The sequence below is a fragment of the Scleropages formosus genome, chromosome 2 (genome assembly GCF_900964775.1).
Source record: "Scleropages formosus chromosome 2, fSclFor1.1, whole genome shotgun sequence".
Taxonomy (NCBI): Eukaryota; Metazoa; Chordata; class Actinopteri; order Osteoglossiformes; family Osteoglossidae; genus Scleropages; species Scleropages formosus.
The window spans coordinates 19,643,080-19,656,535 of record NC_041807.1 but is presented as its reverse complement, the minus strand read 5'-3'; the positions used below and the strand labels follow the sequence as shown (position 1 = coordinate 19,656,535).

The window sequence follows — 13,456 nt, the reverse complement described above, 5'->3', positions numbered from 1 at the left end:
GTCACGTTCGCTCACCCACAGAGGCGCAGCTTTCCAAAGTGAATGACCTCCCTCCTCCAGCCATGAGTGGTGCCGGGGTAGTAGATGCTGCCAGGGTGCAGTTCGGTGGAGCACAAAGAGCTGGGCTGGGGTCCACCGCAGCACAGTGGGACCAGCAGGTGCCAGGTAGCTCCAAAGTCCCTTGAGAATTCCAAGCGCACAGCATTGGAAGACGAGCTGTCCGTCGTGCAGCCCACGTTGATCTGCCAGGAGGGACAGCGGTGGGGAACACTTCAACGCTGGACACGACCCCACCGGCCCACTGCCCAACCAATCCCATCCTCCCTTCGCATACATCCTGCCGCCTGCCCCCTCAATACCTCAAACTGAACGATGGTGTTCTCGCTGACATCGATGTCCCTAGTGGTTATGGAATGTTCTCCCGGCTCACTGGAGACAAACACCATGGCCGAGTCGTCCTGCCTGCACCAAAACCAATTGCCGTCACTCTGCTACGTGATGTGTCTTACCACTTATTAATGCCGCGGTTCATCCAACATTGCTGTGTTTGCCTGCATTTCTCAAGCATGGAAACCTCAACACTTCACGGATACTCACAGCGCCCCCTTTTGGAAGGGGCAGTATAGACCAGTGTTGCCCCCCGGGTAGAAGAGCCAGCCATGCTCCAGGGGCCCTCCCTCAAAGCTGTCTGACAGGATGGGGGGGTTGTGCTGGGAGCTGCCGTCGATGATGAGGTCATCAATCACCCACACTTCCTCCTTCTTACCTAAAGGCAACACATCGCGCAACACACATGGCCTTGTTATACACGTATATGTCTATGCAAGCACATGCAAAGTGCTTAGACTTGCACTTGAAGGTTGCAGGTTTGAATCCCACCCCCTGCTGTAACACCCTTGAGCAAGGTGCACACACACACACACACACATTTTCAGAACCGCTTGTCCCATACGGGGTCGCGGGGAACCGGAGCCTACCCGGTAACACAGGGCGTAAGGCCGGAGGGGGAAGGGGACACCCCCAGGACGGGACGCCAGTCCGTCGCAAGGCACCCCAAGCGGGACTCGAACCCCAGACCCACTGGAGAGCAGGACTGCGGTCCAACCCACTGCGCCACCGCACCCCCCTTGAGCAAGGTACTTACCTTGAATTTATGAGGTAAAAAAAAAATTACCGACAGTAGCTGTATAAAATGTAAACAATTGTAGGCAGCTTAACATGGTAAACGGCTTTGAAGGGAAACACCGCATGACTGAATCAATGTCAGTGTGAGGTGTGTGTGATGCATCTCACCGTTATTGTATGGCTGCCACAGACGGAAGCGTGTGGAGTTGGTCTGAGCGCCGGGAGGGAGGTGCAGGTGCAGGAACAATGTGGCCGTGGAGGTGGGGAAGTAGAACTCGTCCAGCAACAACCAGCTGATGCCCCCATTCACCGAGTACTGCAGGAGGACAGAGTGGGAGCGCTCCGGGAGAACTGCGCACGCACACACACACACACACACACACACACACACACACACAGCAATAAAGGTCATCAACAGCATACCATGATACCATGTAATCATATAACGTAAAGTCGTTAACACACATACAAAAATAACTTCGGAGTCACACACACTGCACACTCACAGATAACGAGTGACAGTCACACTCACCCTTGGTGATGAACTTGAAGGAGAACTGAATGTAGAGAGCGCTGGTGCAGTCCAAGTCGCGGGACACCAGCATTCGAAGACCCTCCTGGGGGAAGAGAATGAGGCCAGACCCAGGTGAGAAGTGAGTCAGAAGCGTGCCATAAATGGGCCGGGGGCACGAGAAACAAAGGGAGAAGAAATTAGAAATAGTGCGGCATCCTGTCCCGTCCTTCTGATGTCACACACTGCGGAAATCAACATCCGGACCATTTAACGGTAAGCGGTACGAACGAGCACTGGTTGGACCGTTGAAAAAACACCAAGCGACTGGGGATGAGTGTGCTCAGCTGGAGAAATCAGCAATGAAACAGAACAAACTATGGCACCGCCCTCTGCATACACACCCCTTTGAAGATGAGGGCGGTGCCCGATTTGAGGGGTTCCCCGCTGAGAGTGCCACGCTCGGCCCCATACGCTTCCGGCCACTCCTCTGCCCGAAGGTTCTCATTGAAGTCCTCCTTCAACATCGAAGGCAGTGGGGTCAAAGGGACACAGTGCGCCCCTCCATAGCCACGGTCACACCTGAGAAACGGAGGTCAGGTCAAGAGGGTAGCGGGCAAGAGCGGGACCAGGAAAAAGGTCCCGAGAGGCCATGTTCGCGTGGTCATGGCAACGGACCGCTAGAGGAGAGCCTTTCACTCACACGCAGCGCCCTCCGTCGCACAAGCCGTGGCCTGAGCACATCCACGGGCAACCGGGAGTCAGCAGCACGTTGTCCAGCGCCCACCCATCCGCCCCGGGGGTGAAATGGGGCTGAATCCAGCGAAAGCGTGTCCGGGGGGAGCTGGAGATTGAAGGAGATGAGAAAGAAGGTGAGACCAGCAAGTTCACAAATGGGGCACCCAGTAATACAGACATCACATATATATATGTTGGAGAGGCTTTCTTAGGACCGTGTTTTGCCTCTGGTCCCAGAACTGCGGTGCTCGTTTTAACATACAGGTGCTCCCCGATTTACGATGGTTCGACTTGCGATTTTTTCGACGTTACGATGGTGAGCTGGCAGCGGACATTCACTAGAAGCCGTACTTCAAATTCTGAATTTTGATTTTTTTTCCTGGGCAAGCGATACGCGGAGCGATACTCTCCCGAGATGCTGGGCAGCGACAGCGATCCACATCTCCCGTTCTGTCACACAGAGGTGTGTATTAGGTGTTTTAGATGCATTTTAGACTTATGATATTTTCGATTTATGATGCGTTTCGGGAAACGCAACCCCATCGTAAATCGGGGACCATCTGTACAAGTTCAAGACTGCACAGCATTATTACCTTCACAGGCAGACCATATTAGCGAAGTGGGAAGTGACGTGAAACGCCGATGCGAGAGATTTGCTAGTAGATGGTGTGTTATCTTTGCTGTGTTAGTATAATAAAGGATCCCATGATGGTTCGTGGGCCTCTTTCGATATAACACACATGTCCAAAACAAGGACCACACAGACCCCTGTGGTTCTACACACAGGCAGGGCTTACTTGGCAGCGCTAGGGAGGTAGACGGTGACCCTCCTCCAGCTGGTGTACTGCTGAGCGCTGTAGATGGAGCTCTGAGTGTAGCTGGAGCAGCCGATGGCCGGGGGCACGCACTCGGGTGTGACCAACGCCCAGCGGCGCCCCCCGTCAGCAGAGTACTCCAGGCGAACCCCGTGAGAGATGGAGCCGGACACAGCCTTGCTGCAGCCCATGCTGAGGTCGAACTGGAGGAAGGAGGAGCCCGAAACCTCAAAGTCCCAGCTCTCTGCATAGCGCGGCTTCTCTGCACAGTCAAACATACACATGCAAGCATACAAACGCAGAGACACACACACGCGCACAGCTGGGTTATGCCGAACCTGTGTCTTTGAGAAGGCTTGACATTTAGAGGAAGAACCAGTTGGATGATGTTTATGCAATAACAGCCAGGGAGCAGGTGGGCTATAGGGGGTGCAGCGGTTAAGAAATCTCAACGTTCACATCCCTGGAGGCCCTTGCTCTAGCAAGGATGAACCTATGCACTCCAGCGAAACACCTCGCTGTCGGAAAGTGTAATCTGAGCTGTGTGGAAAAAGTAATTCAGCTGCACAATATCCTAATGTGGCTTTATTACGTTCCTAACTTTACGTTGCCAGCGAAAGGACTTACTGTCGCTGGACTCTGAGCCGAAGACGAGCGCTGTGTCTAGAGACAGGCAGTCCACGGCAACCTCGCCCCCCTGCACGCGGTACCAGTTGTGGCGCACCGGAGACGGCCCGTCAAACTTGTCATGAAAACCGGTCCTGGAGCTGTCGTTCATGCCGATGAGGATGTCGTCAAGAGCCCACTGGGCAGAATGTTTACCTACTGGGAGAAAGTGAGGAAGCGAGAGAGAAAATCTACCATCACAGAGCCGCCATTATTTATTCATGTTTGTCAATGATCGGTGCTGTGGTTCTGCGACACGGTGGAGGACTGAGGTGCCCTTCGACCAGATCCATGGGTTCGAGGCTCTCACCTTGTCGTGGCTGCCACCAGCGGAATACAGTGTGGGCCGTCTTGGCTGGAGGGGGCAGCTCGATGGTCACCACCTGGGCCTCCAGGAAAGAGCTGAAGTCCAGTTCTCGGAGGAAGTGCCACTGCACACCATTGTTGGTGGAGAACTGGACAATCACACCTGAGCATGGAAGTCCAAGGTACTGAGCGCAAGGGGACGAGGATGGAGAAGGAGGCAAGCAGTCCAGCCTGACTGCCTTCTCTCCAGAGAACTCAATTGAGTGAACATCAAAAGCACAACAGTATATTATAATAATAATAATAATAATCCCTTGGCTTCAAGCATGACAGACTCGCTGACAGGTGGCTGCTGAAACTTACCGCACCCGAGGCCTAAGTTTCCTCGATGTGTCTGACTCACATTTGATTTATTACATGCAACACCAAGCTGCAATCGCACGCATCCACCACCTGGCAGCAGCAAAGCATCCAACACATCGAATCGCAAAATTAACATTTTTGTGATTGCTGGCCCAAGGTAGGGACATCGTTTTACCTTCGTTTCTGGATCTTGGCCGGGTACAGCTAGAACCCATACTTTTCCCACCGATCCGGATGTAGAACTGAACTAGGCTGTAGGGTGCAGAGACACAGAGATGGGTAGAAGGGTGAAGATGGTATGTATGAGTAGCGGGGGATTGCTGGGGTGGACGACGGCTGACTACCAACCGGCTGTTGCTGGTGTCCAGGGGGGTGGTGCGCGCCTCTCTCCTGCCGGTGCTGCTGAAGTACAGGCTCTTCCCATCAGCTATGGTCCCGCAGCCAGCTCCGGTCTGAGCCCCGGACAGACTCTGCCAGAGGGGGCTCAGCTTGCCCTCGAACCCCTCAATCAGCTCTGTGGGACTCGGTACAGCAGGAACACAGCTGTCCTGCTCCACTGGGATACAAACCCACCCCCCACACACACACACACACACACACACACACACACACACCCATACAAACCAAGGTTGTGTCAAGCAAACACTTGGCACATTGTATTATATTAAAATCCCCTAAGAAATACAGCATCAGCAGACCTTCGGTAAACCAAATCCATCCCTTCACACTGGCAGAGTCAAGCTAACTTCTGTAGTTAAAGACAGACATTTTCAACCCTCTGCTCCTGTATTTATCTGCTATACCTGTGAAGCCCATGTCACAGAAACAGACCCCTGAGATGCAGTCACCATGGCCCCCGCAGTGGTTGGGACAGGGCTCAGAGATGTACACCCCATCGAGGGCAAATGCAGGGGCATCTGGGTATACGCTGCTCTCCTGGAACCAGCGGAACCGTGTCTTGCTGAGGTGGAGAAACAGAGCATGGGGGACCAAGGGAAAAGAGAAGGTCAGGGAGTACAGACAAAGAAACGAGAGTTTACTCCTCACACCTTGCAAAGTAAAGGAAAAGACAGAGGCAGTAGGATGGCCGGTGTTCAGAGCTGCTATGTTTGAATGCGAAGGACCCGGGTCCTGCTGTAGTATCGCTGAGCAAGGTACACACACACACACACATTTTCAGAACCGCTTGTCCCATACGGGGTCGCGGGGAACCGGAGCCTACCCGGCAACACAGGGCGTAAGGCCGGAGGGGGAGGGGACACACCCAGGACGGGACGCCAGTCCGTCGCAAGGCACCCCAAGCGGGACTCGAACCCCAGACCCGCCGGAGAGCAGGACTGTGGTCCAACCCACTGCGCCACCGCACCCCGCCTCCAAGCAAGGTATTTGCCCTGAATTGATACTTTAAGACTTACCCAGCTGTATGGGAAAATCAGTGTAAGTAGCTAGTAAAAGTAACACTGTGAGTTACTTTTAAATGAATAAACAAAGAGCAGCATAATTACCTGGCAGCCACATTGCGAGGCATTACCACAGTGACTCTTGTCCAGTGCTCAAAGTCCCCTGTGTAGTAGACGCTTGGCTCCCTCAGCTCTCGTGCGCTGCCTTCGCATCCGCTCCCGGCCGGTGTGCCGGGATAACAGGCCTCCTGCACCAACGCCCAAGTCCGACCAGCATCATGGGAATACTGCAGCAGCACTGGTGCCAAGGAGCTAAACTGTGACTCACAGCCAATGTTGAGCTTGAGGAAGAAAAGGATGGCGAGAAAAAATACGCGACTGTAAAGGATTGAGATGGACAGTTAGCTCTATAGTTATGTGCGTCTCATCAGGCCAGTCATACAACACAAAATGCTGTTGTTTTTGCTTTTATATTTGCTTTCAGAACCATGATTTCACAAACTCAGAGTTAGAATGAGCTCTTGGCGGAACAGCGGGTAGTGCTGCTGCTTCGCGGTGCCTGGGGCTGTCCGGGCATAGGTCCGAATTAAACTCAGTCTGTGTGGAGTCTGTTCGCTCTCCCCGTGTTCATGTGGGTTTCCTCCAGTTGCTCTTGTTTCCTCCCACAATCCAAAAACAAGTGCTTCAGGTGGACTGGTGACTCTAGATTGCCTATAGTCTGTGATTGTGTGAGTGACTGGGTGTACAGGGCTACCATGAGATGGATTGGCGTCCCTTACAGGATATGCCCTACTCGTCCTTATCCCCTGTGCTTCCAGGATAGGGTCCCGAACACCGCCACCATAACTCGCAAAAACAGTTATAGATAGGGAGTCACTGATTGATTGAGAATGTCTCCTATGGTAACCTGAATGTCACATGATTGTCACCCGATTGCAGGAAGATACCTTGAACTGCAGGGTGTATCCAGGACGTAGAGCCAGGTCCCGGGTGACTGCCACCCTGTCTCCTTCAGAGCGGCCAAACACCATGGCAGATGGTGTTAGGGCACAGAAGCTGCCGTTGCTCTCCTTCTCCATGCCCTCGTTGCCTAGGCGCAGCCACACGCTCATCTGGTTTAGTGGGTAGTCAAATGCTGGCTTCTCGTAGAAATTCTGAAAGATGGAAACCAGGAGCAGGAGGGCAAATGTGCAAAGCTGTCTCACTGACAAGCAGACCTGTAAAACCACATCACTCCAGCCTGCAACATGTAACACATGCCATATCTGTCAAGGTAACTCCACCCATTAAGGGGACTCACCTGAGGTAGGGTGGGGCTGGCTACAGGAATGATATGCTTCTCTCTCTCAGAGAGGATGATGACATCATCAATGGCCCACTGGTCATATCCCTCACCGGAATGCAGGGGCTGCCACCAGCGGAAACGTGTACAGGGGGTCTTGGAGGCTGGTGGCAGCTCGTAGTGCACAAAGCTATAAGGAGAAGCGTTCAGGCAGAGGGAGATTTCTCAGTGTATTTGTATTTGCACAGCATTTAGACATGTAAATTAAGTAGCTTATGGTCCGTCATAGGGCTCCTTACCGAGGCTTGGTGAAGTCAGTGAAGTACATCTCGGCAATGAGACCCCAACTGATGCCCCCATCGTTGCTGTACTGCAGAAGCACGCCCTCCTCCCGGCTGTCAGCATGGTTGCATTCGACCCAGTCCCCACCTACACGCAGGTAGAACTGCACAAACTCTGCCCACTCCGTGTCCAGGTCCCAGCTCACCAGTTGCCTCAGCCCACCCTATGAGCAGGTCAGTGCACATGCGCTTACACACACAATGAAAAACTACAGACATTACACTCACACTACTGTCATATGTTGTCTTAAGCAGTGGCAGTATGCTGAATATTTGTTAAAACATTGCTCATACATTAAAATACAGACATAGCTGCAGTTTGCATATATTATAAATGAAAGCATGATGCACTACTAAACACCAGGCAGCAGCAGCAAACCTTGCTGAAGTAGAGCGAAGAGCCTGAAGAAATCACCCCACAACCCTGGTCAGGGCTCACCACCTCTCCACCAACCACCTCCTGCCAGGTGGTAAGCAGTGCTCCCTGAGACTCAAAGTCTGAAAGGACACTGGAGGAAAGTGGGGATGAGGGCTGGCAGTCTGGGCCTGTGAAGCTATCATCACACCTGAGAGGGAAGGGGAAAAGGCAAGCAAGATAGAGTAAGGGGTCCTGAGGAAACATGTACAATTGTGTGTCTGTCTGTATATTATTGTGTGCATGTATGTTAGGCCTGACTCACCTACAGTGTCCATGGTCACACCATCCGTGACCATAGCACATGTTTGGACACTGCTGTCCAATGTAGATGTCATCTAGTGCCCACTCGTCCTGTTCACTGTAATAGTTCTGGATCCACCGGAATCGTGTTGCACTAGACCTGAGAGCAGAAGTGAAAGCAGGGAAACACACACACACACACACATTTTCAGAACCGCTTGTCCCTTACGGGGTCACGGGGAACCGGAGCCTACCCGGTAACACAGGGCGTAAGGCCGGAGGGGGAAGGGGACACACCCAGGACGGGACACCAGTCCGCCGCAAGGCACCCCAAGCAGGACTTGAACCCCAGACCCACCGGAGAGCAGGACTGCGGTCCAACCCACTGCGCCACCGCACCCAGCAGGGAAACAAGAGTACCCTATTATCCCCACAAACGAAAAGGACAAACACTACACCACTAGGCCTTTTCTGGAGATAGGTGGATAGTCACACTATAAAGGAAACAGCATGTGAGCTGCAGAGATGACAGGAAGGGGAAGTTCTCAAAATAGATTTGAATTACTACGTTGTCCAAATATGCTACAATTCAGTCCTTGCAGCTCTCCAGAACCCTATTCACAAGCTGCTGCAATGGCCTGTGTAAGCCAAAAGGCATTACTCTAAATTGGAACAAGCCCACAGGAGCTTGAAAGGCTTTAGGTGCCTTAGAGTTCCTCTTGAGAGGAGCTTGTTAGTGGCCCTTATAGAGATCCAATGTTGACCATTCCACTTCTTTCTAGGGGCTTGTCAATGTGGGATATAGATTATGCATCAAGCTGTGAGACATGAATGGATCCGACCCATACGAGATCATACTTGTTCATATTCAGAATTAGTCTAAACATTAACATAAACCCATGCGCATCAATTTCACCTATCTTTAATTACCCCATAAAATGGTATCTTCTATCTTTCCTCTTGAAAAACTATGAGTCACACCATTCTGGCACCTCAAAAGCACGTCTAAAACAGAAGTAAGGATTTTTTGTGAGTGACGATCTCACTAACGCTTTGTGATGGCCTGCAATGATTCCTCTGACAGCTGCTATACTTTCATAGGATTGAGGGATGATTACAGAACTTCGCTGTGACAGTGAGCCATGGCTGCTACCCACGTCACCTTTAGCTCTCCTTCGTCATGTGTTAATGTCATGTATGGACGGAGAAAAGATCTATAGTGGGAGTGTGACTGCTTCCTGCTGAAATACTGCATGACTTCTAACCTCATGTGGAGAAGGCTGTTTAATCTCCATTTACACCTTTGATACCATCAGGGAAGTAATCAAATCAAGGTGCCCCCCTGTACAAAGGCATGACAGAAAGGGCAAGGACATGTGGGAAGGATTCAGTGAATGGGTCATCAAACATGTCACGTAGCAGATAGGATTTTGTTTGTCTCTGGACTTCATTCCTCTGTGTGCGCTCAGGTCAGTGCTGCATGTTCCATGTACAGTCACTGACTGCTTAAAGCCATACACAGTCAACAATCAGTGAACAAGTGCGGTTACCATATGCACAGCTCTGCCCAAATAATTGTCATCCCACTTACCATGTCTTATGAGGCAGTGGCAGGGTAACTCTCCTCCAGTCAGCAAACTCTGAAGGGTGGTACACACTGGCTGCCGTGAACTCGGGGCAGCTGGGCATCCCAGGGAGACAGGCCTGGTGGAAGTGTAAAGAGCACAGCTGGGCAGGCAATGGCACAGCACACGATCTGCCAGTCGCAAACACAAACAGCAACGCAACATGCAGTAGGCATGGAAGCATGCAGAAGACATCTGGAAATCATCAAATGCAGGGTAACTGAGCAAGACTGAGACAGCTGTGTGGACTCTCAAGCAGTGCACAGTACATGGTTTTAAGTTAATATTGCAGTAAGAGATTTGCACAGAATAGCAGAACTGCTGAACAGATGCGTACATAATTTCTGTTTATGTACTGTGTACCATGCTTATGTGAGTCGAGCGGTAGCCGAGTGGCAGAATTCTTGTGCAGCTGACCATTCTTTAAGACCCTCCAGATCAGGGAAGGGCCTCACCTCTTTCACCAAGTGCCAGGTAAGGCCATGGTTGGTGGAGAATTCCAGGCGGACCTGAGTGTCAATGTTCGGGGAGGCCTCACGTCCACAACCCATAACTAGTGAGAACTGGATACTGTAGGAGGCGCCGATCTGCATGGACTGGGTCTCCACATAGCGGATGCTGGAGCCAGGACTGGGCTCACCGGAGAAGCTGGGGAAGGGAGCAAAGAACACATCCTCGTGGCAAGGTTATGAAGAACAGTACTGAACAGACACAAGGGACAAAGATGAGGTGTAGCTGGATCTACAGTCTGCATCTGTTTTCTGAGTTTGTGTTTGCAATCAAAGAACGACTAGGTGAGCTGTGGTTTCTGAGAACACACTGACTGCTCCCGTTGTGTGTTTCACAGTGACCATGTTTCCAAAAGTGCAGTTCCATAGGATATCAGACAGGGTTGGGGTGTACCTAAATATCCAACCCAATCATTGCATTACAGTTATATGTATACATCTCATTAGACATTCTGGAGGTCCACTGGGTACCTAAGTGTCCAGTCGTGGTCGCAGTAGGGCTGCACATGGCCTAGGTAAAAGCCCAGGCTCTGGGTGACATCCAGCACATTGCCAAAGTCCAGGCTGATGGTGTTGAAGAGAACGGAGGTCATGGAGATCTCGTCTAGCGCCCACACGTCCCGCCCACGGCCTGAGTGATACGGCTGCCACCAGCGGAACTGTACCCCGAAGCGGCGAGCACTTGGTGGGAGCTCAACGGAAATAATCCTGGCAGAACAGAGAAAAAAGGATGATGGTTCAAGGAAGGTTTCTGGTGACGATCTTTACTTTTCTATGCAGATTTCATTCTAAGAGCATGCAGAAAAAGAGAATGAATCAGAATATAAAGTAGCATAGGTCCAAGAAACAGATATGGTAAGTAAAATCCATCAAGTGGCGCTTCACATATCACAGAGTATCTAGAAAGCTCCACCTTGGGGTCCTATATGTCAAACCACTTTCATAGTGGATGTATCTTAGTGCTGTTTTCGGATTTCTGAGCACCAGCTATTGGCACTAAAAATCTCACTGGTGTCAGAGTCCGTAGGAGGAGCTGCAAGTTAGGGTATCACCAACAGAGAGTCTGATCCACCAGCAGACCTCAACCCCCCACCCCCACCTCCACCTCACCGTAGCGACGGCCTGGGGCTGTTCGTCTTCATTACAGGCAGAGATGGCACTAAGTGAGTCAATAAGTCCCAGAGGACTTCGCCCACTGTTTTCAGCCACCCATGGTTCCATGTTACAGCTCACACAACACGCGCGTGCAAACCCACAATGCAAGCAGAGGCATGCATGCACACACACCGACAGCGCAAACATACACTCAATGTCTGTCTTTCCGTTACGAGCATCTATTTCATACGGGATATGTGAAAGGACCTTCACCATGTTTACCAAGCCCGTTTGATGGACACGAAGTTTACCACTGACGACTCATTGAACTAAGCACTAAACCAGTGGTTCCCAGACTTTTCAGAACAGGGGGCCTTTGAGGCGTTTGACACAGAGCTGGTCAGTTGGGATACAGAAGCAGGGTTTTGGATGGCCGCTGTGAGGATGATCTGCCATACCTAGGCTCATGAAACCCCTGGTAGGAGTAATGTTCGAGTAGTGTCCACGTGATGCCATTGTCAGCAGAGTAGTGCAGCAGGACGCCCTCTCCTGGTTGGTCAGGGGCAGGACAGGAACTCAGGGTGCTGCGACTCCCCAACCTCAGGGTGAACTGGAGATACCTGAGTAGCGTGTGTGTAATAGAGAAAGACAGAGGGGGTTACAACTTATTTTTTTGCACTAACTGCTATAGACTTATTGATGTCACTTGCATTTACTTTTCTCCAGCTTACAATGATTTACCCATCCACGCAGCAGGGTAAATTTTCCTAGAGCACTTCAGGGTAAGTACATCGATACATTACACATGTGTCCTACAGCAGGAGGTGGGAATCGCAGCCAGTTCTTTCGAGTGCAGGGTAGCAGCTCTAAGCACTGTGCCACCTGCTGCCCCTTATCTAGTTTACGGGCAGCCCCCGGCTTACGAATGTCCAACTTACATAAAACCTGTAGTTACGAACCACCCCCCGTAAAGCCTACTATATGAAAAATTTGAGTTACATAAAATGATTCGTAATAATCGGGCGCTACTTTTGCGACATGCATCAAAACATTCTGCGTCTACAGCCGTTCGTCGCGTGAGCCAAAGGTAGGACTAAGACTTTGTTCTTTTCGGTCGAACTGTCACACCCATGACACCTGCCCGAAATCAGAGTAGGAGGGTATAAAGAAGCCACACCTCCATACCCTGGTTGCAAAATCTCATTTGAGAAACCCACGACAACCTACCCGGCCTCCCAAGTCCCCCGTTCTCCTCAGTCCCTCGTTCTCCTCAATCCCCCGTTCTCCTCAATCCCCCGTTCTCCCCGCTCCCCCTTTGTCCTCAATCCCTCTTTCACGCTCCTGACGTCCGCGGCTCCCAACACTTGCGTCGCCTCCTCGACTACGACATCGGATTCTCCCCAAGACTTCCGTTTTATGCATCGACCGACCCGCACCTGTCCCCGACCGCTGATCTCGCCTGCTCCCTTGTGTACCGACAATGAAGATCCCACGATTGGGTCCACACACACACACACACACACACACACACACACACACACACACACACCTCAGTCTCCCGCCAGCTCAGTATGACACGGACCACGTTGCTGTTAAGTGTCTCGTGTGTATTACTGTATTTGGCTTTAATTTGTTTTTTTTGTTTTTACCCTCGTAACCATGGCACCAAAGTGTGATGCAAGTGATGGTGATGCATCAAAGAAAAGGAAAACGATCACGACTGAAACTAAAGTGGAAATAAAGCAACTGGAAAAAGGTGAAACACCAAAGCACATTGGAAAAGCAAACATTAAAGTTTCTTTAATGTTTTTTATACCTACACACACACATTCTCGCTCTCTATTATAAATACTGTAGTAATACATTATTATTATTATTATTATTAGTGTATTGTTATATTAAAGATATTTTAGTGTTTCTTTAATGTTTTTCATGTATAGAAAAGTACACGGTATAAGATATACTAAGACACACAGTTGACAAACTGACGTTAAACACCCACCATACCTAACTGTTCCGACT

General features: G+C 50.9%; 1 protein-coding gene across 4 annotated transcripts in view; it reads right to left on the bottom strand.

Annotated features, from left to right (window-relative positions):
* Positions 1 to 13,456, bottom strand: part of reln (reelin) — a 94,405-nt gene that overhangs the window by 15,217 nt on the left and 65,732 nt on the right. For 2 of the 4 annotated variants that reach the window (XM_018747417.2, XM_018747419.2), the window contains exons 19-41: positions 11,893 to 12,054; positions 10,811 to 11,047; positions 10,286 to 10,478; positions 9,797 to 9,909; positions 8,228 to 8,365; positions 7,927 to 8,113; positions 7,506 to 7,711; positions 7,225 to 7,396; positions 6,872 to 7,078; positions 6,030 to 6,265; positions 5,328 to 5,485; positions 4,873 to 5,080; positions 4,700 to 4,776; positions 4,166 to 4,324; positions 3,817 to 4,014; positions 3,172 to 3,451; positions 2,340 to 2,480; positions 2,041 to 2,218; positions 1,658 to 1,742; positions 1,294 to 1,476; positions 598 to 766; positions 360 to 462; positions 16 to 242 (exon numbers count right to left, since the gene is read on the bottom strand). In XM_018747417.2, coding sequence (XP_018602933.2) covers positions 16 to 242; positions 360 to 462; positions 598 to 766; positions 1,294 to 1,476; positions 1,658 to 1,742; positions 2,041 to 2,218; positions 2,340 to 2,480; positions 3,172 to 3,451; positions 3,817 to 4,014; positions 4,166 to 4,324; positions 4,700 to 4,776; positions 4,873 to 5,080; positions 5,328 to 5,485; positions 6,030 to 6,265; positions 6,872 to 7,078; positions 7,225 to 7,396; positions 7,506 to 7,711; positions 7,927 to 8,113; positions 8,228 to 8,365; positions 9,797 to 9,909; positions 10,286 to 10,478; positions 10,811 to 11,047; positions 11,893 to 12,054 — 4,017 coding nt within the window. The remainder of the gene's footprint in view (positions 1 to 15; positions 243 to 359; positions 463 to 597; positions 767 to 1,293; positions 1,477 to 1,657; positions 1,743 to 2,040; positions 2,219 to 2,339; positions 2,481 to 3,171; positions 3,452 to 3,816; positions 4,015 to 4,165; positions 4,325 to 4,699; positions 4,777 to 4,872; positions 5,081 to 5,327; positions 5,486 to 6,029; positions 6,266 to 6,871; positions 7,079 to 7,224; positions 7,397 to 7,505; positions 7,712 to 7,926; positions 8,114 to 8,227; positions 8,366 to 9,796; positions 9,910 to 10,285; positions 10,479 to 10,810; positions 11,048 to 11,892; positions 12,055 to 13,456) is intronic. The other 2 variants (XM_018747418.2, XM_018747420.2) reach the window with 1 other exon arrangement.